General features: G+C 33.9%; 2 protein-coding genes across 2 annotated transcripts; both read left to right on the top strand.

The window, feature by feature from the left end:
• CYN (cyanase) lies at positions 1–6,066 on the top strand. The gene is made up of 4 exons (XM_086428715.1): positions 1–296; positions 403–474; positions 4,763–4,871; positions 5,796–6,066. The coding sequence occupies exons 1-4, from the start codon at positions 22–24 to the stop codon at positions 5,832–5,834; spliced, it is 495 nt and encodes a 164-aa protein (XP_086284841.1). The 5' UTR covers positions 1–21; the 3' UTR covers positions 5,835–6,066.
• An 11,469-nt stretch (positions 6,067–17,535) lies between these two features.
• On the top strand, positions 17,536–26,483 carry LOC147382951 (3-oxoacyl-[acyl-carrier-protein] synthase I, chloroplastic-like). Its single transcript, XM_086428185.1, has 7 exons — positions 17,536–18,267; positions 20,213–20,644; positions 22,717–22,890; positions 25,207–25,320; positions 25,800–25,901; positions 26,070–26,136; positions 26,230–26,483. The coding sequence occupies exons 1-7, from the start codon at positions 17,797–17,799 to the stop codon at positions 26,295–26,297; spliced, it is 1,428 nt and encodes a 475-aa protein (XP_086284311.1). The 5' UTR covers positions 17,536–17,796; the 3' UTR covers positions 26,298–26,483.
• Positions 26,484–27,050: the final 567 nt, after the last annotated feature.

Raw genomic sequence — 27,050 nt, 5'->3', positions numbered from 1 at the left:
AGCCAAAGATCACATTTCACAATGGAAGAGGTCACGAGCAAGGCAAGAGTGGTGAATCATCTCCTCTCTGTGAAACGAAAATCAGGAAAAACTTTCAGTCAGATTGGAAACGAGATTGGTTTGACGAATGTCTACGTTGCCCAGCTTTTGAGAAGGCAGGCTCAACTGAAGCCCGAGACGGCACCAAAACTGCGAGCAGCCCTGCCCGACCTGCCCGAGGAGTTTTTGGAGGAGATGATGAGGCCTCCCTTGAGGTCCTACGATCCTAATCTCCTCCAAGACCCAACTATTTACAGGTGGGGGTTTTTTTTTTTTTTTTTTGGATTTTTGGAGTTATGGGTCTTGAAATTTGGTTCAATTTCATGTTGGGTTTTGTTTATTTTGTGTGAATTGGTGTTATAGGTTGAATGAAGCAGTTTTGCACTTTGGGGAGAGCATTAAGGACATCATCAGTGAAGAGTTTGGTGATGGCATGTAAGTTGTAAACTCTTTAATCATCTTCCTTTTTTTTTTCATATTTGTTTATTTGTTATTTCTATTTGTTGTTTAGAACTATGTTACCCGGTTCATTGTTTTGTTCGGATTTTGTGGTTCACCACTCTAGAACAAGTAGGCATGGATAACTTGTTTCTTAGTTTACTTAGGTTTTCTGGTTTGGTTCACTTATGCTTATGTATAATTCACATGGTTTCAAATCTTGGTTTGACGTTTTGCCTCGAACATAGACGCGATAGAGTTGTCTCGGATGAGATAAATCATTTAACTCAGTTTACAATTATTTATTTATATATATTTATGTGAAAACAATTATACTTTTTTTTAATATAAACTAAGGTAGATTAGAAGATGTCTAATCATAAAAGCATACTTTATTTAGATAATATGTATTTAAATTCTAAAAGATTAATTATCTTAATTAAAATATATGAAATCCCGTTTGACTCTTTTGAGTTTTACTAACTTGGCAGAGATTTTCGAAATATCGTCCAAGTCATCTCATTTATCTTGTGAGATGGTTTGAAGCTTAAGCAGCGTAAAATCCGTCTCGTTGGTGGTGGACGATACCAAGATGACTCGGGCGAGCATAGTCACCAAAGTCTCCAACGTATTGAAAAAATCGTAATTAAATCATGACTTTTTTCCTTCCCTGATTTAATCATGACTTTTTTAATAATACGTGACTTTTACGAAATTCACTATTAAATCACAAATAATGAGGATGCAAATGAGAATGACATTGATTTGATGTTTTTGATCTGTTAAGGAATCCTAATTCGGACTCATAATTGTCATCTTTTCTTATATTTTGAATAATATAAACCTTGAATATGTTGTGGATATGTGGTTACTTGTTTGTGGATGCATAAATGATATTAGAATTGATGATTTATCATTCTAGTTTAATATGGAACTTAATGATATAATATAGTAACACCCACTAGTAGGAATAATTACATAGCCTTAACCAAGCACGATTTTTTTCCCGATGTTTCCCGATTTTATTGGATTTTTCCCTTGCCAACTTATTCCCGAACCCTGACTTGGTGACTATGAGGACGAGTCTTCTAGGTCTCAGATGAGATTTGAAACCATTTTTTTTTTATCAGTGATATTTGTAACCATGATAATTCAAGCATGCAAGTTACAAGTAAAATTATTGTATATGTTATTTTTGAACTTACCTTGAACACCTCAACAGTAGTTTTAATGGTGAGACCTTGCTCCTCCACCAAACTGGGCCACCGGTTTGGTATTTGTCAAACGCCCTCTAACACTCAACTTAGAATAGTGGCTAGCAAAATTAAACCACCTTCCTAAAGTCTTTTCCTCCATGGCCTCCTTTCTTACTTATAGGCTAATTCCATTCCTTAACCACCCCCCTTAGACATGTCACTCATTTTCTTATTCAAGGGGATTTAGGGTAATCTTTTACTACTAGATCTCATGATTAGCTCATGGAAAGTTTCCTCAAAGTAGAAAGTTATCCACTTAGGAAAGAATGTGATTGACACAGTCAATCACTCATGGATTCTTAGTTTTCTCTCTCAGTCCAGCTTGAGAAATAGCTGAGCTCATCCCAAGTATTACTTTGTTATACCCTTCCAACAAGTAATCAGCTCGACTTGGTTATGCTAGGTTGATTAGCACCTCAGGTACCACAGGGTTGAGTTGTGTTGGAATATGATCCTTCCTAACCCTCCAACCCCTCTCAGATCATGCCACGTGTAGGGCCCGGATTTTATCCTATAACGGTTATAATGTTAAAAGATTCCAACAGTTAGACTTAAAAAAATAGATAGATCTGATTCTCTTTTATATACACATGACGAAAGAAGATGAAGAGGCATAGTCAAATTCTCAATGAAATGCATTGTATCTTCACTATTTGGTTTGTCAAACCCAATGAAAAAATTCAGCAAATTGGAATGCATGGGCGGGGCCAGAATTTTGTCCTCGTGGGGGCAATAAAAGCAAAAAAAAGGTTTTTGCCCCCACTGTAAATCCACCCCTGTTGGAATGGTTGGGTTGGCAGATTGTTTAGTCCGGATTCTTTGTATTCCACCAATCCAATACGAATCATACCACAAACTGGTTCGTGGTTTGGTAAAGTAGGAATGAATCTGGTAACATAGGTTCAGAATGAGGGAGTTGTAGAATTTTAAAGAGATTTTTCTAGTATTTGTTACCATGAATTGTGTGAAACTAGAATAAACATCTTGTTACATGGGCATCTTGAATTCTCTTGTTATAACCATAGGCACTATAGTGGATCTTTTGAGTGATTTTTTTTTTTTTTTTTCGTTTTCTATATATTTTCTTTGTTATTGACCTACAAGATTCATACTTTTCTGCCAACACACCTCAAATTTGTATGATTGCGCTTGGAAAGTGAGCAAGAAAGTGGGAAAATGATTTCCCATAGAAAATGTGATTTCCAAATGTATGATTGCACACGCTCAAATGTTATTATCCTATGCCCGCACCCATGCCCAAATCTAAAACCCAATTCCTCTTTGACATTTTCATAGGTGCAATTAAATGGCAGAATTTATTTTCCCATGATCATTTTCTTGAGAAATTCATATTCCCTTGAAAACGAACCTTTGAAGTCATACAGACCCTTATAGTACATTTGTAATTCATTTGTTCAATTTCTTCCCGTTAGCGCAAGTTTGGGTTGTTCGATAAGTTAGTTGATTTGAACTTTTGATATTAAATATAGGGTAGGCTATTGTTGCACCCTTCCTACTGTTAGCAACCACATCCCTATCCAAAATCAATTGAAATCACATCATCTACACCTTGTCCCAATTATCGAGGGTGACAACATGAATCCTACTTCTCCATTCAAATTTATTCTGAGAAAAGAAAACCACAATAAAAGAACAAATATTGAGTGAACCGACTTTGAGGGGGAAGGGGGAATTTAAAAGGGCAATTGCTCAAAAATTTAAGTGTCTTAATCTCCTTTTTATTCTTTTGTTTACCTGGGATGCCCTAAATACATGCAATACCTATTTAGAATCCACCCATTAAATTAACTAGTAAAATAACACTAATAAGAGAAACAACAAAGGAACGATGGAGATTCATGAAAAAAAAAAAAAAAAAATCTTACTTCTACATTTGGTAGGTAAGGGGGTTCGATATCCTGTATTGGAGCTCATATTGTGTGGTGTTTGCATCTTTAGGTGCGTAGTTGGTTTTTTTTTTTTTGGGTGGGGTGGGGGCTGGCCCTAGGTTTTACCATACCCATATAGTTCAATGTGATAAAAATTTATCCTGCATTTTCTAGATTCATTGCAACTCCCTCTACCTTTATTTGGTAAAAAAAAAATATCGAACAGAAGTGGTCAAGATGACCAACAACAATTACGGCAAAAAGAAAACCCACTACTCCGAAGAGATACAACCACCCATCAATGATCATCGTTGAAAATTCCATCAGTGGCATCTATGTTTCCAAGGGAAAACATACAATTTTTCACGCTTTAATTTTTAAACGTGCCCCTCTTCTTGGACTAGGAAAAAACAATGTGACAGTAGACAAGGGTCAAATGCTAATTTCTGTCACATGTTGAAGTCAGAGGCTTAAATTGTAATTTCCACACAAAAATACAAGTATCGCTGAATTTTTGACATTTTTTGTGGTCCATGATGGTAGTGTGAAATTTGAATATTTCATAAGTTCACTCCATTCTATAATCCTGTTTGGTATTAATTCTCAAATATGGTAGTTCTTGGTTTCAGTGTCATTTTTATCTGTCTTGAATTTTTGGTTCTTTCAAATTTCAATCACTTATGAGCAATTCAAACACTCGGTTTTTTTTATTTATTTATTTATTTATTTTGCACTTGTGTTGATCCATTTTTTTCTCGAAAGTCAAAATTCTAAGAATCTAAATGGACTTCGGGGCCCATGAGGCCACTTCCTCTTTTGAGTGGTTAAAAACTTACGTAGCCTTGTTGGTAATTAGATGTTCTGAATTTATGACTATGTTAGATGTTCTTGTAAAATGTGTGGTGGAAAGAGATTAATTTTCATTTTTTGCTTTAATTTACTCTGTTTACAAGGTTTATTCGCTATCTCTTCCTCCCTTATTTGGATTTTGTTGTTTTCTCAGTTACAATTTACTGCCAATGTATTAACAGAAAAAAATATATGTAACAGATGAATATGATTCTTGACTCCTACAGTTATATTTAAGCCTTTGATTGTGGTTTCACCTTTGCTTGTCAACTTTGTTCCTCTTATGCTTAGTATGTCAGCTATAGACTTCTACTGCTCGGTTGACAAAGTTAAGGGAGTTGATGGGAAGGATCGTGTTGTGTTGACATTTGATGGGAAGTACTTACCTCACACCGAACAGGTCAGTAATTTTTTATTATTTTTTTTTTTTTTATAATCTGCAATTAAAAGGCCAAAGATGCTAATTTCTTCTTTTGTGTTGGACGATATAACTTAGATATAAGCTCAAGATCACAGGCATAGTAACCAAGTTCAGACTCTGTTCGGTTTACATAAGCTTAATCTGGGAAAGTTTTGCAAAATAATTTGGGAAAATTTCTAATAGAGTACAAAATATTTTTTAGGGTTTTTCCCCGAAAAAAATCATCTTCAACCTCCTTAAAACACTTTTGTGTTCTTGAGATCTGAATGTTGAAGAAAATAGAATCTGAATTTGGTTGAAGAGTAAAAGTTTCACCCCTAGAGTTTGAAGAAGACGGGTATTTAAGAAAAAATCAAGTTTCTTATTTTGGAAATTAAAAATAATAAGTTTTGGAAGACGAAGAAGAAGAAGGTTGAAAATAATGGGTTTTTAGAAAGAAAGAAAAAAAAAATCAATGTTCTAAAAAACACAAATAACCTCAAATGAAAATGAGTAAGAAGACGGTAGATGGATAGAGAGATGGAGTTAGGAGTATGGAGGGTTTCCAAAAAACAAAATGTCAAAACTCCTTATATGGGGGAGGGTCGAACGATTCGACGATTAATTGGCAAATTGTTGATTTAATCAGTCGGTCTCTTATTCGGCAATCTTTTTGTTTTTTGGGAAAAATTTGTCAAATTTTGCAACAGAGTTCATGAACACAAGATGTTGGTTGCATATTAACATTTCATTTCATTAGCTTACTAAACGCGCATGGAAGTAGGAAACACTGTTTGGTAGCCGATCTATTTAATTTTATTATTTTATTTTGGATGTTTAATTTTCTAGTTGTTTCATGTAGTAGATCAATACCCTACTTTCACTCATTCCTTTTCTTGTTTTTTTTTTCTTCCCATGATGCAGAAAGTTGATCATATGGTCTCCAGGCTGAAGCTGCAGTAAAAGAAAGTGAACCTCTTTTGAAGTTGGAAATATATTGCAGTCTCTTGCTTCATTTAAATAAAGGCCACCAAGATCCTACTACTACTTGTGTTGAAGTTTTATATAAGCTTTGTTACTACATCCCACTAGTGTTTGTATTGTAGTTTTTGTTCAAACATGTTTCCTCATCATCTTGTTAGTGTTTGTTTTGAATTTCTAATAAACATGTTATGAGTTCCTACTATTTCTTGCATTGAAGTTTTTGATTGATCAGCCCAAATAATATCATTTGATGATGGGTGATATAGACATACCCCTCAATGTTTGAGGGGAATCATTCAGGGGCCAAACATTTTGCCAACGTGTTTCGTCCTATATGGGTTAGAAGTTTCGGAATGGACTTATTTTTTGTGAGGATGATCTTTATCGGCCCATTCCGAAACTTCTAATTGTAGTTTACAAGGTGAAGAATCGTGGACCATCAATTATTTGTAAACCAATTTTGATGGGGTTAGAAGTTTTAGAACGGACAAACAGAGATCATCTTTACAAAAAATCAGTCCATTCTAAAACTTCTAACTCATGTAAGATGAAACACATTGGTAAAATGTTTGACCTGAATGCCCCCATATTTGAGATACCCACACCTCTAGTGACATCGGTCTTTTCTTATAAACAATGCAAAATGACTTGAATGACCTCATCTTATAACTGGAAAAAAAAAAATAAATAAATTTAATTTTCTCTCAAAAATCCATCACCTTCAAGCACATCAGCCTCTTCGGTACATTTCTTTCTTTTTTATCTTATTATCCTTATCTTTGATTAATCATTTTTCAACCTGTCGTAACTCTTTGTTGAAAAAACATACTTATTCTATAATTTTTTCTTCTTTTTTTTTTTTCTCTAAAAATCCTATTTTGATTTGAGGTTAGAATGTAGTAGAGAGAATTGCGAAGGTTGAAAATAAGAGCATTTGAGTTATTTTTCATGTCTATGAGAGAAGGAGTTCAATGGGGGGTGTGCCATTGGTTTAAGGTATAGGTTAGTTGATGCTCAATCACAAACTATTGTTTTAGATAAATAAATAAAAAAATTAACTATTAAAATTTGATTATGTTATGTTAAAAGATATTGGATAGGTCAATTTTAAAAGATATCGCCCAATTGCCTCTATGATCAAAAGATGATCAACCCAACTTTTAACCATCACTACGTGAAAACCGAACACATTCGACCCAAGATTCGACGGTCCTATTCTATCGAGTTCTTTTAAGTTCAAATTTTTTTTTTTTTTTTCCTTAACTGATAACATAGCAAAACCCTTTAGTCTCATCTCTCTCGTCAAAACTCAAAACCCTTCGGTGTATCTCTCTCGACAGATGCTCAAGACCTCCATGAATCCATCTCTCTTTCTCTCGACAAAACCTCAACACAAAAACCTTCGATCTCCATGAAAGACTCAAGAACTCTTGTTCGATCTCCATACAACACTAAAGAACTCTTGATCTACTTTCTCTCTAAGAAACGAAGGGGACAAAGTCAGGTTTGAACTCGATTGCATTGTTGTTCGAGAGTCGAAGTCAGGTTGGAGCTTGATCTCATCTCTTTCTCTGTAGATCTATGAATTTCACGCAAATTGGAGAGAATTTCATGTCAAATCCGATTCTCTGTCATTTCGAGAGATTTTTAAAAGGGATATGCAGATATTTACGTCTAGCATATTGGATTTGCAGAGATTTAGAGGTTTTTCTTCAAATTTCTCTTAGAAAATAATTCGGATTTATAGAAACCCTAGAAATTTGACGATTAGATCTCAGACATATTAGGAGAACTGTTATTGTAAGTCTGTTTTCTTTTTTTCTTTTTTGAGCAATTGTTTCTGTATGAAAATTGACCTGTTATTTCTCAATTTTGGATCAAAACAACATTATCAAGTGTTGAAATCTAGCCCTAATTACTTCTAGGGTCTATGCGGCCACTTTTCTGCGAATCTGATGTGGTGAAAATAGGAGTTCAGTTCGGTTAAATCAAATGAAGTATTCTTGCCAAATATTCAGTTAAATCAAAAGAACTAATCCAGTCGACTAATTTTTGAGGTGTTAGGATTTGGATTGCCAAAAAACAGGGCTAAGGGCTAGGGTCTTTCCACGATGATTCAATCTTGGAAATTCTTCCATATGTGTGGATGGTAGCATAAGGTTTTTGATCTTTGATCGTGGTGGGTAATACAATTTACTTGTTAGAGTACTAGAACAAGGAAAACTATAGTGATTAGGGATGCAACTTGGTCCGGTTCAAACCGATAGTTTTGGGGTGGTTTGATTCTATTTGGAACAAGTTGCGGTTCGGTTCCAAGTTACGAAAATGGAGAATTGATCAATTTGATTCAGTTCTCGAATCAAGCTTGTATAGAATAGAACCCCTATGCAATAAATAAATATATATGTATATAATAATTATTATGAATTATTTTATGAGTTAGAACATATATAAGTGATTTTTTATGGATAAACTAATGACTTTTTTATGAATAGATCAGTGATTATTGTATGGAATTTTATGTTTGTTTTTTCATTAAAAAAATATTACTTACAATTTATAAAATATTGACAAGCCGTAAAACTGAATTGAATCAAATCGACATTAGTTCAATTTGGGTTGGTTTGGTTCCAATGGAATTTGATTCGATTCTAATTCTTATTTAGTGGAATTAACCTATATTGGTTCGATTCCAATTTGACCTTAAACTGAATCAAATCGAACCAAGTTACACCCTTAATAGTGACCGTGGAGGGAGATTCTCGGACATGCTGACACGTAGCTCATATGGATTGTTGCCGACCAATCGAGTAACTCGGAGGATAGACTTCATAGATATCGTAAATTTACATAGGTCGGAAAGACGGATTTGATAGCTCTACCGTTGATTGTAGCTACTTTAGGTCTACCAGGGTAGTTGTAACAACCTCTGCAGCTAACAAACTAGAGAATAGGATAACTACTCTGGGTCAACTCATTGAAGTTGTCAGACAAAAATCACAGATGAAGATTCCTATAAAGAGAAAAGGGCAATTCATGTTGGAGGTGAGAAAATTTTTTAACTCTGAGAACTCTTTAATAGTTTGGCATCGATTCTAACTTGATCGTCTGAGTAATCCTATTGCAGGTTTCATCAGGTTAAAATTATTTTGGAGAGTATCTCGAGATAGAACGAATTTCTGCATCTATAATGACCAATGAAAGCTTGAGATGGAAAGAGATTCATGTCAACTTGGCAATCACTTCCCTTGATTTTATTTCTTCTTGTTTTTTAAGAAAGGAAAGTTGATTTCGACTTTTTATTGTCAAGCTCACTACTTTTTGTGTAGTGCGTTTTTGTTGACCCCACTTTCGTGGCATGAAGTATTTAACTAATTCTCTCTCTCTCTCTCTCTCTGATATTTTCTTCTTCCAAAACTAACCTCAGTCATTAATGCCAATTTAATGCAACAAATTAGATTACAAAATCTAGGACTCTAAACGTGTTAAATCAGTTACTATTATACAAATCTGATTTCGTTTTTTCAAACAAATAATAATAATAATAATTCTAAAAAAAATCATGGTTTCTTACATCCTATAAAAGAGAGTTTTATTGGCACCTCAATTTTTCTTATTACACTCAAATTAAAACGGATAATAATAAGTAAATGATTGTGAATAATTAAAAGTTGGACTACCAATATGAACTCTCTCTCTCTCATTTTTTTTTTTAACGATTGTATATAAAGCTAATCAGAATTGTAGAAAACTACCGAAATTGTTTGAATGAGTGTTATACCGTTTTATAATGTTGAGATTATAATTTAGCCAAACTTTTGTAACCAATTAATATTTAATATTTTGAAGGGGAAAAAAAAAAGACTCCAAGTGCCAATGAGTTTAACCAATTAATACATTAAAAAAAATGAATTTTCTTAGCTCTTCACAACTAATTTTAAAAACTCTACTTAACACGTTTAACCAATAAACTAAAAAATACATTGCAAAAAAGGTTCAGAATTTCAACTCATGTAAGAAAAAAATACTATAATTTTTTATTTATAATTCAAGCATTTTCATCAAATGTTTTCCAGGTGCCTGCACATATTAAATTAAATTAAATTAGCTCTCTAATCAACATGTTAACTTTAAAAAAAATATTTTATTGTAATTTATATATTAAAAAATTATGATCCATTGGCATCATAAGAAAATTGAATTTTTCAGATCCATCGATGTCATAATGGATATGATTTTACCAATAGATGGTATTTGTGTATTAAAGAATTATCTTAATTAGTATTAGCTACTAGTTTCGTATATTGACTAGGGAGTGGATACAATTTTTTGATTTGTTTTGGTAGGGAGATTTATTTGATGGTTTAGAAATACTAAGGATGATTTATGGTACAATTCCTATACATGGTGTCATGTGAAAGAAAAAGTGTTATATAAATTACAATTAAATATATTTTTTTAAGTTAACATGTTGATTAAAGGGCTAATTTTATTTAATTTAATATGTGCAGGTACCCTAAAAAACATCTAATGGCAATGGTTGAATTATATTTTAAAAAAAAATGATAGTTTTCTTTTCTTGCATAAGTTGGAATTCTTAACCTTTTCACAATGTATTTTTTAGTTAATTGGTTAAACATGTTAAGTAGAATTTTTAAAGTTAGTCGTGAAGAAGTAAGAAAAATCAATTTTTTTAAATTATTAATTGGTTAAACTCGTTGGAGCTTGGAATCTTTTTTTTTTTTTCCTTCAAACTATTAAATATTAATTGGTTACAAAGGTTTGGCTAAAATTATAATCTCAACATTACAAAATGTTATGGCACTCATATATATGTATTTTGCTTGGTGGGCCGCACGCACCATCCTGTCCTGTCATGTGACAATAGGTAAGTAGCTACCTTATGTGGAGGGGCATATAGAGATTCGAAAATATGACCTGAGAAGCAAAAAAAAAAAAAAAAATAGAGTTCACACTGGCATTCCAACTAATATTTTCAATCAATTACTTATTATCATCTTTTTAATTGGGGTTTAATAAGTAGAGTTAGGGTGCTAATATCAGCTTTCTTTTATAAGATGCAAGAAATCACGATTTTTTTTAGTATTAATTTTTTTGGTTTTTAGTATTAATTGTTTGAAAAAATGCAACAATGGTAATTGATTTAACACGTTTAGAGTCCTAGATTTTGTAATCTAATTTATTGTGTTATTGGTATTAATGATTGAGGTTAATTTGGGAAGAACAAAATATCAACGTCGTGGGAGAGAAAATTGATTAAATACTCTATGCATTGTTGACCCAAGGGTATGCGTGGTCTCTAAAGTGGGGGTCGCCAAAATCGCACTCCTTTTTATTTATTGTTGAGTTCAACATTTTTAGACTAATTAGGTTTTCCTCTTCAAATGTTTTGACACTTGAACCGAGATATTTTATGCTGTGTGTGAAACCCACTAAATGAGTTAAACTCATCCTCCATTCAATCATAATAGGCAGATTTACCAAAACATGCACAACTTTTTGTTTATTTATCAAAACGGTACACTATTCAAAATATTTCCGAAAATGGTAATTTTATCGTTTTCGAAATTAATTTTTTTTTATCAAAAAGGTAAAAACAGTCAAATGTATTTTTTTATATCGAAAATACCCTTTTTATTTTTTAACTAAAATTTCAAAAATAAAATTGATTTCGGTAAAAAAAAATTGTAAATACATATGATTGTTGGATTACCAAAAGAAAGTGAATCTTTTTAGTTGGATTTTCATTTTTTAAGGTTAAAATTATAAATACATATGTAAAACAAAAAAAGGGTATTTTCAGTAAAAGAAAAATATATTTTACTGTTTTTACCATTTTGATAAAAAAAATTAATTCCGAAAATGGTAAAATTACCGTTTTCAAAAATATTTTGAATAGTGTACCATTTTGGTAAATAATTTCAAAAACTCTACCGTTTTGATAAATTATTCATCACAATAAGTATGTAACAGTAGATTTCATGGTTAGTAACTAACTTATGAGTTACATAATTTGCCTACGAATCCTATCTGAGGTCTTTGCTTCTATGGTTGTCTCAAAGAAATGAAAATCACTTCTTCATATCAAAGTTGCAAATTATTGGGACCATATAGGCATAATTGTTGCCCATAAGGCTAGAGGCATGAGGAATTGGAGGATTATGTTGATGACATAGTAGTGAAATCCAAGCAAAGGAAAGAACATGTGGAAAGTGCTTTGGAGACCCAAATTTCCTCCGAAGAAATGGAATTACAAACATCAGGTGCACTTTTGTTATGCCTTCTTGTTGATCTCTATTCGTAAAATAGATACTTAGACCTAAATCATCAAAATTACGAATATGTTGATCTCCATTCATTATTCGTTATCTCAATCTTCAAAATATATTGGAAATTACATATAAATATTCAAAATTATGGGTGTTTCATCCTCCATTTGTCGTCCACCTCACAAATCATTTAAATGGATCGTAATCAATGAAAAATTCAGAGTCCATTGAGTAATTTTTTAAAAAATTATTCTACTATATCAAAAAGAAATTACAATAAGGGAGACAGGAAGAGCCACGATTTTCTTTTTGTGGGGGGCAAACTTATAATTAATTGGAGGGGGAGGGGGCAAAAATTGGAGGGAGATGAGGGAGTGGGGGCAACAGGGTCAAATGGGGCATATTAATAGTTTAAAATGCAGTGGTATATCGAATTTAAGCATAAATTCAAGGGTATCTAAAATGCTCAAAAAAGTTGTGTGGGGGCAATTGCTCCCAATGTTTCCTTACTAGCTCCGCCCCTGATAAGGGAGTTATGTGTCAAACCAACTGAGTTATGGGTCTAATCACTAATTTCTATCATTTAGATGTAGCTTTTCATCTATTGCTATGATTTGTGATTATATTGCCTTTCCTCTTCTTTATCATCTTTTTTCTCCCCCTTTTTCAATAATATCCCTATAATTTTACTATATTTTCACTTTTACTCATTTTTCAACTTTCAATAATATCCTTATAATTTTATTATTTTTCATCTTTTACCTCTTTAACCCAAAGAGAATGTGACAGCAAATTCTAATATATAATAAAACACAATCGTTGTCTCTCCACCTTTGTCTTCTCTATTTTTCCTCTTCTTAAGAATACTCCCAACTTTATTGTACTTTTATCTTCTACCTTTTTTCAAAAATACCTTTCAACTTTCTATATTGTTTTTCTTCTTCTTCAAGGATATCCTTCAAATTTATTATTTTCATTCTTTCACCTATCAAACCCTAAAGAGGATAGGCACAGACAAACTCTAATATATATATATATATATATTATATATATATATAGAAATATGTTTGTAAAAGAAATTATAAGTGTATTAATATAATTAGAAGAAAAAGTTTTGACCTTTTGGGTACGAGGTAGTTCTTGTTGTACGTACCACTTTTTGTAAGTGCACATCTTTTCTAAGTGCACATTCCTATATTATAAAATTTGATAAGTATACATCTATCAATAAATGTACCTTGTATATACTGCATTTTGCATCCGCCTGACCTAACAATTCATCATCTTGGTTACTGTGGATTTCTAATGGTGAGCACAAAATATTTTTAAGAAGTAGAAAATTTGTGCGAGTCTCTCCCAATTTTCGTCAATTCCTTCTTAGTCCTCGAAGTTTTCAATGTTCCTAATGATTTCATATTTTCCTCTCTTCGCACACTCGACTTGGAAATTACGTACATTTATGATCGTTGTCATTTCTACACTCAATCTAGTAAATAAGTACGCTTAGTGTCGCTAAACATTTTGATAACCCTAGAAATCTCACAACGCTAAGAAAATGAGATATTACAACTTATAAATAATTAAATTGGGATCAAAAGAAATCTTTTGTCAAAATTCACACAAATCGAAGATGATCAAAATACGCTTGACCCTCAATTCATACTTAGAAATTTCGTTTCGATATGAAAAACATGACTTTGGGAAAAAATAAATTTTTCGACAACGTTTACACAAATTGAAAAAATCTAGAGATCTCTTACATTTAGGAAGAGACAAATTCATATATAAAATGACACATTTTCACATAAAATGACAAGCTTTCACATAAGATGACAAATTTCATCCCACGGAATGGTGCACATTTGATTACATAATATCACAAAATCTAAACCTTAAATTTGGAAAATCAAAATTTTAATTAAAATTAAAGATCAACCAATGAATCACTAATTTCGATTAATTTTAATAAACCAATTGAATCGACAAATTCACCATTTGACCAATTTTAACAATCTTAAAGTTCAAATCATAAAGTCATAATTAATCTTAAACCCGATTGAACCAATCAATGATAAAAATCAAATCAATCATCGATCAATAAAAAGAATATGATGTTCGAACACCAAAATTTAAATTAAACGATCTCGATCAAGTCAATCGTAACAATTTTAACCTATTAATTATTTTCCCCAAAGCAATTTAACTGTTGGGCCAATCCAAAAAAAAATTAAAGATTGAGACTTCAACCAATCAACAAACCTTTGACACCTTAAATCATCAACTAATCGACTATAAAATAAAATTTAAAATAAACAACTTCGACAACTCAACAAATAAGATGTAATCATAGAAGAAGTAATATGGGTCCATGAAATGCATAGGATCATTCCCTAAATGGACGCGTGAGTCCTTATTGGAAAGTAGAAACCAAATCTTTCAAAATCTCAAAGGCCCACAAATTTTAAAAATACATCCTTAATGGACTTTTCCTAAACCCAAATGGCTCACAAATTCTTCAAAGGAAGGTGAGTGAAGAGTACAAATTATTCTCAAAGGGGCCCACAATTCAAGTAAAGAATGGAAGATATTTTGAAAAGTGTGGGACGTCCTTCCCATCAATATGGACCCCACAATAACATATAAAATCTGTTTAAAAAATATTAAAAAAGGAAAAACTACTACAAAACCGACTCCAACACAAGATTCTTTAAAAAGAAAAAAAAAAAAAAAAAAAAAAATCGAACCAAGATCCCCTTCAATTAAACCACGTTTGCTAACCCACCTATGAGGAAATTCTAAACGAAAACGGATCACATTGCACCTTCCAATTCAAGATTCTAAAAAGAAAATTTATTAAAGAAAATTTGCTACTATTCTCGACTAAAATCCTTAACTTTCCCATTTATTTGATGGTCCCGTTCGCCACCCTTAGTTTTACCACACACTTTAACAAACGCGTTTTGTCTTACATGGGTTAGAAGTTTCGGAATGAGCTGATTTTTGGTGATGATGATCTCTATGGTGAGGAGATCATCCTCACCAAAAATCAGCTCATTCCAAAACTTCTAACCCCATCAAAATTGATTTACAAAAAATGGACGGTCCACGATTTTTCAACGTGTAAACATGGGGCTAAACATTTCGGAATGGGCTGATTTTTGGGGAGGATGATCTTCTAATCATAGAGATCATCCTCACCAAAAATCAGCTCATTCCAAAACTTCTAACCCATGTAGGACAAAAAACGTTTGTTAAAGTGTGTGGTAAAACTTAGGGTGCTGAACATTTCCCTTATTTGATATATATATATATATATGGGAAATGTTCAGCACCCTAAGTTTTACCACACACTTTAACAAACGTTTTTTGTCCTACATGGGTTAGAAGTTTTGGAATGAGCTGATTTTTGGTATATATATGGGAAATGTTCAGCACCCTAAGTTTTACCACACACTTTAACAAACGTTTTTTGTCCTACATGGGTTAGAAGTTTTGGAATGGGCTGATTTTTGGTGAGGATGATCTCTATGATTAGAAGATCATCCTCACCAAAAATCAGCCCATTCCGAAATGTTTAGCCCCATGTTTACACGTTGAAAAATCGTGGACCGTCCATTTTTTGTAAATCAATTTTGATGGGGTTAGAAGTTTTGGAATGAGCTGATTTTTGGTGAGGATGATCTCCTCACCATAGAGATCATCCTCACCAAAAATCAGCCCATTCCGAAACTTCTAACCCATGTAGGACAAAACGCGTTTGTTAAAGTGTGTGGTAAAACTTAGGGTGCCGAACGGGACCCTATATATATATATGGGTCAGGATCCGTGTATACATATACCTATGTTGTGATATGTGCAGTAATTTTGATGAATAATATGAAAGAGAAAAATAGAAAAGATATAAAAATAAACACACACAGATTTAACGTGATTCGACGATGTGCCTACATCCACAAAAACGAAAAATTGAATTTTCACTATATGTCAAATTAGGGTTACATCATAAGAATTTATAATAAATTCTAGTTGTATTCCGTTCGGTACATTATGCGTTCCAAGCAGAGCGAGGAACGCAAAATTCTCCTTTCTCCACTCTGACTTCACTTCGGCATCTACCTGTATTCTTTATATACGTGTTCTACTTAATATGAGCCACATACATCAACAATCTATAATGTGTTTTGTTCTATGTGAGCTAAAAGTTTTGGATTTAGCTGATTTTTTGTGAGAATGTTTTCTCGTCATATAGATAATCCTCACCAAAAATCAGTTCAATCCGAAACTTTTAGCCCACATAGGATATTCGTCGAGTCGATTCATTTTTATGGTGTATTGAAAAAAACAATTATACATCGAGTCAACTCACTAATTTTTTGTGAATAAAGAGGTTGATTGCATTTTTTATTTTATTTCGCAAAGCGAGTGAGTCGACTAATTGAATTTTGGTGGTATTGGCTTGATCAAATTGATTTTTCATAAGGCGAGTGAGTTGACTTACTAATTTTTGGTACATGAATTGGTCAAATTGATTTCATAAGTAAAGTGAATTAACCCATTATTTTACGTGCTTAATGGGATCAATTTCTTTTAAAGAAATGATGAATCAATTCAATAATTTTTGGACCTATTGAACCAACCAAATAAAAAGTTTATTTTTCCAAAAAATAATCAATTCAATACATTTATTTTGCAGTGCAATAATCGAAATTGGATATGCATTGATGTTTTCCCACACGAGGCTTGCAATATTGATTGGAAATCAAGGTTATTTCTAAGTTTTCTTAATGTATAGTATTTGGGGAATTTGCGTGATACATTCTTATTTTGAAGAATTATAGCCATAGAATTTGATCGGTTAATTCGACATAAAATGATGATGATCAAGCTCAAGCCCTCAAATCTTGGCCTTGACTTAGACCTCCCCAATTGGACCTTAGGATGATTTGATCTATAACCCATTAGCTTGATGTAAGTCTCTCCCTTAAACCTCTCCAATTGGAATTCAAGATGATTTGGATTATAGTAGGAATTGATCATCTCGATCGAACTGATTTAGACCTCTCCATTTGGACCTTAGGATGATTTGATCTTTAACCCATTAACTTGATCTAAGTCTCCCCCTTAGACCTCCCCAATTGAAACTCAAGATGATTTGGATCGTAATAGAAATAAATCATCTCGATCAAGCTGACTTGGACTTTCCCAGTTGGACCTTAGGATGATTTGATCTTTAGCTTTGTCTAAGTCTCCCCGTTAGACCTCTCCAATTGGACTTCAGGATGATTTGGATCGTAATAAAAATTGATCATCTCAATCGGACGGGTCCTTACTAAACCCAACTCTTAAAACCCAACTCACATCTGTTTTTTCTAAATCAAGAAAGTCTGCTTAAATTAGAACTTTTGGGTTTTGCTTGAATCAGCTCAATCTGAGAAAATAGAGAGTGGGAAGCTGTTGAATGCTTAGAGTTGGATTATGTTGCATGTGCGCTGTGGCTGTAGTTGTAACTGATTTATTACATGAGATCATTTAGGGTGGGAATGTCATAATATCTCGAAACATAGTTGTCTCTCGACGTGTTCACTTCTCTTCTCGAATCAGCGAGAGAGAGAGAGAGAGAGAGAGAGAGAGGCGAAGAGCACGAGAACAACATGCAAACCCTCCAAATCCAATCTCCATCGCTACGAGTCTCCCCCTTAGAACCTCTCCGCAGAAGAACTCCTCTTGTTCTTCTTCCCAACAACCCTAGATGGAGGACCAATCTCAAGAACATCAACTGTTCTGCAACATCAACAAAAACAACAACAACAGCTCCAAAGAGAGAGAAAGATCCCAAGAAACGAGTGGTCATCACTGGTATGGGATTGGTATCTGTGTTCGGCAATGATGTTGATACCTATTACGATCGTCTCCTCTCTGGTGAGAGTGGTATCAGTCTCATTGATCGCTTCGATGCCTCCAAATTCCCAACTCGATTTGCTGGACAGATCAGGGGATTCACCTCTCAAGGCTACATTGATGGAAAGAACGATCGTCGCCTCGACGATTGCCTCCGTTACTGCCTTGTTTCAGGCAAGAAGGCCCTTGAAGACGCCGCTCTTGGTGGCGATATCCTCTCCAAGGTTCTTTTTATTCTTCCTCTCTCTTTCTTCAATAATTCACTTTGGTACATTGTTCCGTTGGTGATATCCCCCATGCATTGTTGTTGTTTGTTGATTCAGACCTGACTTCTTGTTTGATTTTTAATTTGCATTGTATCTTTGTGTGTGATTTTTCTGAAATGGCTGCATTTTGATACATTTGAACAATTTATATTTCGTTTCAGCTGTGATTTTCAGTTTTTATTTGATCGAACAGTGGAATTATTAACTTGTTTCTTCGTGTAGATCAATTACATAAAGAAAAAGATCTCATTTTTAAAAAGATAAGCAAACAGATTCACTAAAATTGATCTGAATTTAGTGGAAACTGATGGCTTCAAATGAGATAACCAGAATCCTTCCTTTTGAGCACCACTTTCAAAGCATATAATGCCTGGAGAAGATGCATGCAAAGAAACACCATTAATTCTATTTAGCAACTGAGACAAAAGATCAATTTCAGTCATTCAAATTTCTTCCTTATTTTTTTTTCTTTGATTGATAAGATGAAGAAAGGAAAAAAGGTACAAATGGAAAGGTTGAGATGACCCTCCCAAAAAAACAGCTTTCTTCCTTATTTGGTGATCCCAAGAGGAGTTGTCTTCTCAAACAAAGTTATGGCTAATCGTCTCCACTTTTCTGTTATGTATAGCGTAAATTGATGAAAATTCCAAGAAAAGTGCTGAATTCTCACACTAAGTATATATAGTGTATATCGACAAGCTATAGATATTGCTCTTCAAGAATGTGATCTTTCCCCATCTATACATGTGGATTATCTTCCAAGAAGCAAGCCATCTATCCATTGTTTTTGCCATCAGATCCATTTATCTTTAATTATAGGATGCCCCCAGAGGACAACCTAAGTAAATAGAAGGTATTTCCCACTTCGATGGTTCCCCAAAGGCCCAACTTATCTCCTCCAAACCTAGTAAATGGAAAATGTGACCTTGTGCCAAGCTAATACATAATTTAGACACTACAAAACTTTTAAGAATAAATCTCACATGACTCATTGGCTCTATCGATGCATCCATGGTGATGAGAGAGAGTAGTCAGAAAGGTGGAGATGAGATATTGAGGGACCCAATTGGCTCTCTTGAAACTTGACTATGTATCCCATGATTCAATCTCACCGATCATTCTACTCAAGGCTTCCACTACTGATAGAAAGAAACAAAGGGAGATATCCCCTTGTCTCAAACGCATAACAGAAGCATATTGGACAACAATTTGCCAAAAATGCGAACAAAGTTGTAGAAACGTTAACCGTTATCCATTTTCTTTATCTGAAAACAAACCAATTGTGCTCAAATATGGTCTATGAAGCTCCAACTGACATGACATTTTATTGTTGAACTTGCAAAGGATTCCTTAAGAATCAGTATGAAATCCGGCGTTGATGAACTTATTAGCTGTCAACATTCTATCCAAAATTTGTTTCTCATGGACAAAAGCCTCTTGTAGTGAAGAGGTGATGGCTTCTTGAGACTAGGATCTTCAAGTTGATTTTGGGTACACTCCTTTTGGGGGATTAAAGTAATAAATGCACTGTCATAACGCCCATGCAAGGAATATTTTCCTGATAGATCTTTTTATTTATAAGTCTAAATTTATTAGGAAAACAAAGGTGGATACAAATAAACCCAAATCGATCAAAGAGGCTTACCAAGAACAAATAATGACCCCAAAGAATCTGTTCTACCCCTGATAAAAAAGATCCCATCTCAAAATAACCATAAGATGAAGCAAAGTCCAAAACGACGTTATCCTACCCAATTACTATGAGGCCACATTTAAAAAAAAAAAAAAAAAACACCAGTACAATCCCTAGAGATTCTAGTTTGTTGATACAAGAGTGTGCTTTGATAATTCTATGGACCATCTTTCTTGCCTCACTACAATAGCTGTTTTTTGTTATTTGCAGATTGACAAGGAAAGGGCTGGTGTACTTGTTGGAACAGGCATGGGTGGTCTTACAGTGTTTTCTGATGGTGTTCAGGCTCTAATAGAGAAAGGTTACAGGAAAATAACTCCATTTTTCATTCCTTATGCCATAACAAACATGGGTTCTGCATTGCTTGGAATTGAACTTGGCTTGATGGGTCCAAATTATTCAATTTCAACTGCATGTGCTACCTCAAACTATTGCTTCTATGCTGCTGCGAATCACATTCGACGAGGAGAAGCTGATTTAATGATTGCTGGTGGAACTGAAGCTGCAATCATTCCCATTGGCATTGGGGGTTTTGTTGCATGTAGGGCTTTATCACAGAGAAATGATGATCCTCAAACTGCTTCAAGGCCATGGGACAAAGGTCGAGATGGCTTTGTTATGGGTGAAGGTGCCGGAGTATTGGTACGTTTTAGAAGAGACTGTTGTGTTAGTGGTGCAATCGTATTTTATTTATTTATTTAATTTTTGGGATGAGTAGTGGTGTTATTTTTGGTCCTTGTTTTCTAATGCATGTTGATACCATTACTTGATTGTCAAACCTTTTGATTGAAGTGTTGCTCTCAAGAAAGCAACCCAGGCCCTTGTTTGTCTGCTTTATTTCTCATGCACCATTTTAATATGTGATACTGGGAATGATTCTGGTAGCAGTGAACGCCAATCCCCATTGCATCACACTCATCCTTGAGGGAATTCAGATAAGGCATAGCCTATGTTCCTTGAATTGCTAGTCATTCACACAATTTTAGCCTCAAGTTGTGACGCCAAGGAGTATGCAGTGGTGCATTGATGGTCATTTTAAAATTTTAACTGTTTAAAATCTATAATTGTTTATTTTCTTATTACTGTAATGGGCTTATCTTATGGAATTTTTAACTGCAATGTTGGCTGGATTTCATCTGCAGGAAGTGGGTGTCACGGTGAAGTCAAAAAAGTTTTCCTGGAAAACTTACTTTTCCTTCTGTTCAGTAAAAATAGATTGGTAGAATTTGAAAACTGACTTGTCAGATGGTTTAGGATAATAGAAACTGACTTTCCATCACAACCCACTTAATTTTGACCATCGATTTGGAAGGTTGAGAAACTCTCCAATATCTTTCCCTAGGGCATAGAATAGGTCGTGCTTAAACCAAAATCTGGCATGAACACATATCTTGCGGTGGTTGGAAGACAGGTCAATTTTGAATATTAGGGCTAACATGTTCTTATGGTCTAGGTTTTATGAGGAGTTCAAGGGGACTCTTCTGACAACATAGTTTTTGGACGGGATTCGCTGATATCATCATTAGCATTTGTTTTAGGAGGGTCAGGCTTTTTGGCTTTTCATTGAGTTGTTTTATCTTGTTTGTTCCACTGGATTTTGTGTCATTTTGCTCCTTGGCTGGTCTTGCTGACCTCCTTATACCTTATAAGCTTTCATCTTGGTTGTATCTTTTTCTCTCTTTTTAATTGAAATTGTTTTACCCACAAAAATTGGAAGAGCAGATATGATTGGGAGATATGTACCTACCTCAGAACTGGATTGGTTAGGGATTCAACTTAGTTCCAATCAGATCCAAAAAAGCCCATTCCATTTATTTAGAGATGGTTCCCCAAGGTTCCTAGCAACAATGTAGCCTGACTCAACCCCTTTTTGGTGTATAAAACAGATTGGGTTTGATGGTTTTGGTAGAATTTACTATGGGTTGACTATGGTTTTACGCAGGTTTCTAATTGGATCCAAGTTTCGGTTGTAACAAAAAAATGTTTTCCATCCTTCTCTTGCACTCGACCAAACGACAGGAATACCCATAAAACAACAAATAAATAAATAAAATATCTATTAATATATATAAAATGACAAGAACAAAAACAACAACAAACAAATTCCTGATTATTTATTTCAAAGAAAATCTACTTCCTAGAAAACAATTTTTCTACGGGATGTGCAATTCTTGACTCAGCCATTTTATAAACATTTGCTGTCTTGAAACTTCATTCTAATAACCTCTAGTTAACTGCTTTGGACATTATAGAAATTTCATCATATTTTTTGTTTGTAAGTCTCATTTACCTTTTCTTTTTTATTTCTCTTATTCTTTTACTAGTTTTACCTGGGGGAAGTGTATGGGTGCCCCCTTACCCCACATGTCTGAAGCTGCTTATTTGGGTTTGAGTTACACTTTTTAGTCCCAACTATTACTTAAATATGGTCTGGTTATACTGTTACTTGTCCTCAACCAGATCTATTGATACCCCTAGTATAACCATGAGACTTATGCTTCAGAAGCTTGTGAGCCAGGCCACTTTTGGTACTTACCCCTTTGTTTTGATTTTTATAAATCATGGTGCTGCATGATTGCAAGTGGACAGTGGAATTAGTTTTTTTAAATCTTTAATCTAAAGCATCATATTGATCCTTATGATGAGGAATGTTATATTATTACCCAAGGTATCACATCCTGATGTTTATGAAGGTTTGGTAATTTTTGTAATAGGTAATGGAGAGCTTGGAACATGCAATGAAACGTGGTGCACCAATTATTGCTGAATACTTAGGAGGTGCGATTAACTGTGATGCCTATCATATGACAGATCCCAGAGCTGATGGATTGGGTGTCTCATCATGTATTGAAAGTAGCCTTGCAGATGCTCGTGTGTCGCCAGAGGAGGTACTTTTTGTTTAGTTTTAAGTAATCTTCTTGTACTATGTTGACTTGGTTATAGACTTATTGCTGATGTGAATCACTTTCTTCCTGGTCATATTGTTTTTTGAATGTTCATTTTTCGTATAAAAAAATAAATCTTTCTTGGTTTACTTGATGATGATGCTGATGATGAGGATGATAGTTTCCCCCTTAATTAACTATTGGAATAGATGCTAAAAGCATGTACCTTCTTTCGCTTCTTAATTTATTGTGTAGGTTGCCATTCTAGTAATAGCTTTACCACCTTTCCTTTATCTCCTTAATTTATTGTGTAGGTTGCCATTCTAACATGACAAAAGCTTGTAGTTTTCCCTTTATTTCTCCTTCATGTTTGTGCAACTTTATGAATAATGTTTTCTCCTCTATCTAATGCGGAACACAAATCAGGTTAACAATCAAGGGTTCCGACAAAGAATTTGTACTTATTTAGGTTTTCACTTTTGATTTATCGTTTTATCACTCGAGATTATTTTAGCTTAGTTATTTTTTTTTTTAGTTTGGAGTATTTTTTAGGACTTTATTTTTATGTTTTTGGGCTGATTTTCATGTTTTATTGGCCTATGATTTTAGTATAATTTTTATAGGCAGTTTAGTAACTTTAGTTTATCTTTTATTTAAGTTTATTAGGGTTGAAGAATTAGGAGAGAGAAAGTTATGAAAATTAAGTTATTTTATTTAGTATTTTAGTTTGATTAGGACTTTTGGTTGATTTTCCTTATATATAGATTGTATTAGGGTCTATTGAAAGAGAATGAATGAAATAAACAAAATTATCTTTTGAATATTGGTGCATTCAATGTGGTTGATACCATGAAAATCATTGGTGTGATTTCAAAGTAAATATTTTTGTTTTTTCTTTAATCTTCTTCTTATCCTTTATATTCTTCTTCAATCCATCTTTTCTACATTTTTTTTTTTGTTTATTTTTTTAGATATCAAGAAACCATCAAGAACCCTCTACTCCTTTCAAGAAATCACTCATAAAATCCGTTTTCTTGATTTTTCTTTTAAGAATTCTTGAATTTTTTTTTCCTTGAAATCTTGAATTTTGAATTCTTGATTCTTGAAACCCATTTTATTTTACCCTTAAACCTACCTCATTTTCTTTAACCCTTATTTCATTGATCTTTTTTCCAAATCTACCATATAATCTATTACCAAACCCTTTTCTTATTGATACCGAAATCCTTTTGGGTTAACCCTAGTGTAACCAAATTCCCTGACCCTCCAAATTTCTCATCTTCTTCCCTTGTCGTCCTGCATCATTCCCCTTCTTGTTAACTTATTGTGTATGTTTTCATTCACCTTATGGTTGGTCTCGCTTGCTGCTTTCTTTGATTTCTCTGTTATCAATTCTATATCTGATATTATGAAATGTGATGGGTTGATGCTGACTTATACAAGTTTTTGCTAAGTTTCCGTCATTGATAAAGATATGTGTGGCTTTAGACCATGACCATCATCTCCATTCAATGTGTGGAACTACTACTGCTAGAGTGGAAGAAATAATTTAGACATCCCCACTTTTATAAACTCATAACTGGTAATAAGAGTACTCAATTCTGCTTTCATAGTTTCAAGATTTCTTTCTGCTTTCATACTGTCATAGCTCAGGATTGATAATAGGAGTTTTCAATCCCGAGTCCTGATTCCTGGTAAAAAAAAATTGGTAGAATGGAAGGTTTGGAACTCTTTGTGGAGTTGTTTTTAGGGGGAATGTCAACTTTTCAAGAGTTTTTTCTGCTTCCATACTTGATGAGTAAACTTTTGATGTGGATGGTTTTTTTTAACTTGGATTGGTGGACCCACCCCACAGGGGCTTCCATCTATTCATGATTGATTATAGAAGTATCCAATCCTGCTTTCATACTTCCAAGTTTTTGTTCTGCTTATTGCTTTTATGGAGTATTCAATCCTGAGTCCCGATTCCTGGTCAAAATTTTCAGTAGAGATGGATGGTTTGGACAACTTTGTCAAGTTGATTCATGTTTTCATTCTGCTTTTATTCTTTGGGAGTAAATTTTGATGTTGGCATTTTGGGTCCACATGCCACTTCTTACCAGTTCTAAAATCCCTTAATCTATACGTGTGTTAAGCAGTGGTGTTAAATCCTAATGCCCCTTTAGTTGGCAGGCTGTCTGTGGTCCTTAATTTGAAGCTTAGCACATATGTTTTTTGTCTAGTTCTATTATGGATTATTATATCTACCAAGATGAATGGAATTGCCTCCGAATTTACCAATTCATGTTAAAGAAAATGAAGTGACTGCCTTTCTTCCAGGTTAACTATATCAATGCACATGCGACATCCACACTGGCTGGTGACCTGGCTGAGGTGAATGCCATCAAAAAGGTGTTTAAGAACACTTCCGAGATCAAAATGAATGGAACCAAGGTGAATCTCTCTCCTTGTCTCTCTCTCATGTGGAGGGTTGGCATGACGAATCCACGCCCATCCATATGATAACCAATACTCTAAATTGGCCACGTAGATGGTGTACTTCTTCATATCATGCCTATAACCTACCTTGTACTTCACTTCTTCTCCAGCCATTGAACTTTAGAACATAAAAAATAAAAATAAAAAGGTAAATGAGACGTGCCTCTTTTGACCACATAGTAGATTAGGCCCTGTTTTGATAGAAAGTAGAAAATTAGCTTTGGGAGAAAGTAATTTCCTTTTGTTTTTTAAAAAGTTAATGATTTTTTACTTTTTAAAAGTAGTTTTTTAAAATGAATCCAAACTACCTTTTTAACTTTCAAAAGTATCAAAAAAAAAAAAAAAGAAAAGAACTTCACACTCGGGAAGTTGAGATGGTGTTTTTTTTAATCTTTTCTTTTAATAGCTTCTTATAGACTTTTGTTTGTCTTCAGTCAATGATAGGACACTGCCTCGGTGCATCTGGGGGCCTAGAAGCGATTGCCACAGTGAAAGCCATAACTACAGGGTGGCTGCATCCTACTATCAACCAGTTTGTATGTATCACTCTTAAGAAAGCAGTTCAAGATACATTGATATACTAACCCAACCATGAATGTAGAAATAAGAAAATTCAGCTATAAAGGAATTTTTCTATTTTCATCAATTTCAGTTTCAAGGTTTAATTTGATTTGGTTCTCAATCTTTTTCTACTCTGAATACAGGATCCTGAGCCTTCTGTTGAGTTCAATACTGTAGCAAATGAAAAGCAGCAGCATGAAGTGAATGTTGGTGAGAAGCAGAGTCCCCTTCCATTTCATTTGAAAGCAAGCATATATATATATAACCAGATATTAACTTTTTTTTTTTTTTAACTATTTGCAGCCATTTCAAATTCCTTTGGGTTTGGAGGACACAACTCTGTTGTGGTGTTTTCGGCATTTAAGCCTTGATGATCGTGGAAGAATAACGATCTTGATCGTGGAATAATTTTTTTTAACGGAAGTTGAGCAAAGATGACTTGTTATTTGTTTTTAGGACTCGGGAATTTTAGAAGCTGGATTTGTTCAATTTTGTAGCATGTAGTTGACAGCAGCCTATGAGGTTTTTAAATTTCAAAGCTCATAAAAATGTCACAAGTGGTGGTGTTCATCTCCCTGTAGATTGATTGAGCTAACTAAAACAAAGTGAACGCTGGATTTTTACTGTCTATGCATGCCAAGGAGGTCGATGCTCAAACCAATGAAGAGAATGCTGGATGCAAATCAGCATATTTACTGCAAAAGGGTGCAACCGAGTAATTTCGAGGACTCTCTCTATGGGGTTTTCGTACTCCATGACTTTGGTCTTCCATAGAGTCTAACCCAAATGCATTCTTCTTTGACCTCTTGCCCATCCCATCCCCTTTGAAAAAAAAAACTTGCCATTGTCTCTAGGCAACTTGATTATTTTCTTTTAGTCTATTAGGAAGACTATAGCTGTGGCAGAGAGCGTACAAAGAGCGTCAGGTTGAAGAGTGTCAAAAAATCATTATTCTATTAGAATTTTTACGCCACAATGAGGAAATCATTTCTTAGGGGTTTTAATGAGTCCGACTAGCCTAAAAAAAACGGGGGGGGCGCTACTAAGAGTGTTTTTTATTGCAGAGAAAATATTGCTTAGAAAATCATTTGCCATGCAAATCAATTTCTACTATTTGAGCACAT

The sequence above is a fragment of the Akebia trifoliata genome, chromosome 16, assembly GCF_017979445.1.
Source record: "Akebia trifoliata isolate Shusen 1 chromosome 16, ASM1797944v1, whole genome shotgun sequence".
Lineage (NCBI taxonomy): Eukaryota > Viridiplantae > Streptophyta > Magnoliopsida > Ranunculales > Lardizabalaceae > Akebia > Akebia trifoliata.
Note: the sequence above shows the minus strand (reverse complement) of the source record. Positions and strands in the feature narration are given on the sequence as shown.

Coding starts and splice junctions, on each gene's coding strand:
- CYN (XM_086428715.1), top strand. CDS start 22: ATGGAAGAGGTCACGAGCAAGGCAAGAGTGGTGAATCATCTCCTCTCT. Junction 297..402: donor CAAGACCCAACTATTTACAG/GTGGGGGTTTTT, acceptor TTGGTGTTATAG/GTTGAATGAAGCAGTTTTGC. Junction 475..4,762: donor GAAGAGTTTGGTGATGGCAT/GTAAGTTGTAAA, acceptor TCTTATGCTTAG/TATGTCAGCTATAGACTTCT.
- LOC147382951 (XM_086428185.1), top strand. CDS start 17,797: ATGCAAACCCTCCAAATCCAATCTCCATCGCTACGAGTCTCCCCCTTA. Junction 18,268..20,212: donor GTGGCGATATCCTCTCCAAG/GTTCTTTTTATT, acceptor TGTTATTTGCAG/ATTGACAAGGAAAGGGCTGG. Junction 25,902..26,069: donor ATCCTACTATCAACCAGTTT/GTATGTATCACT, acceptor CTCTGAATACAG/GATCCTGAGCCTTCTGTTGA.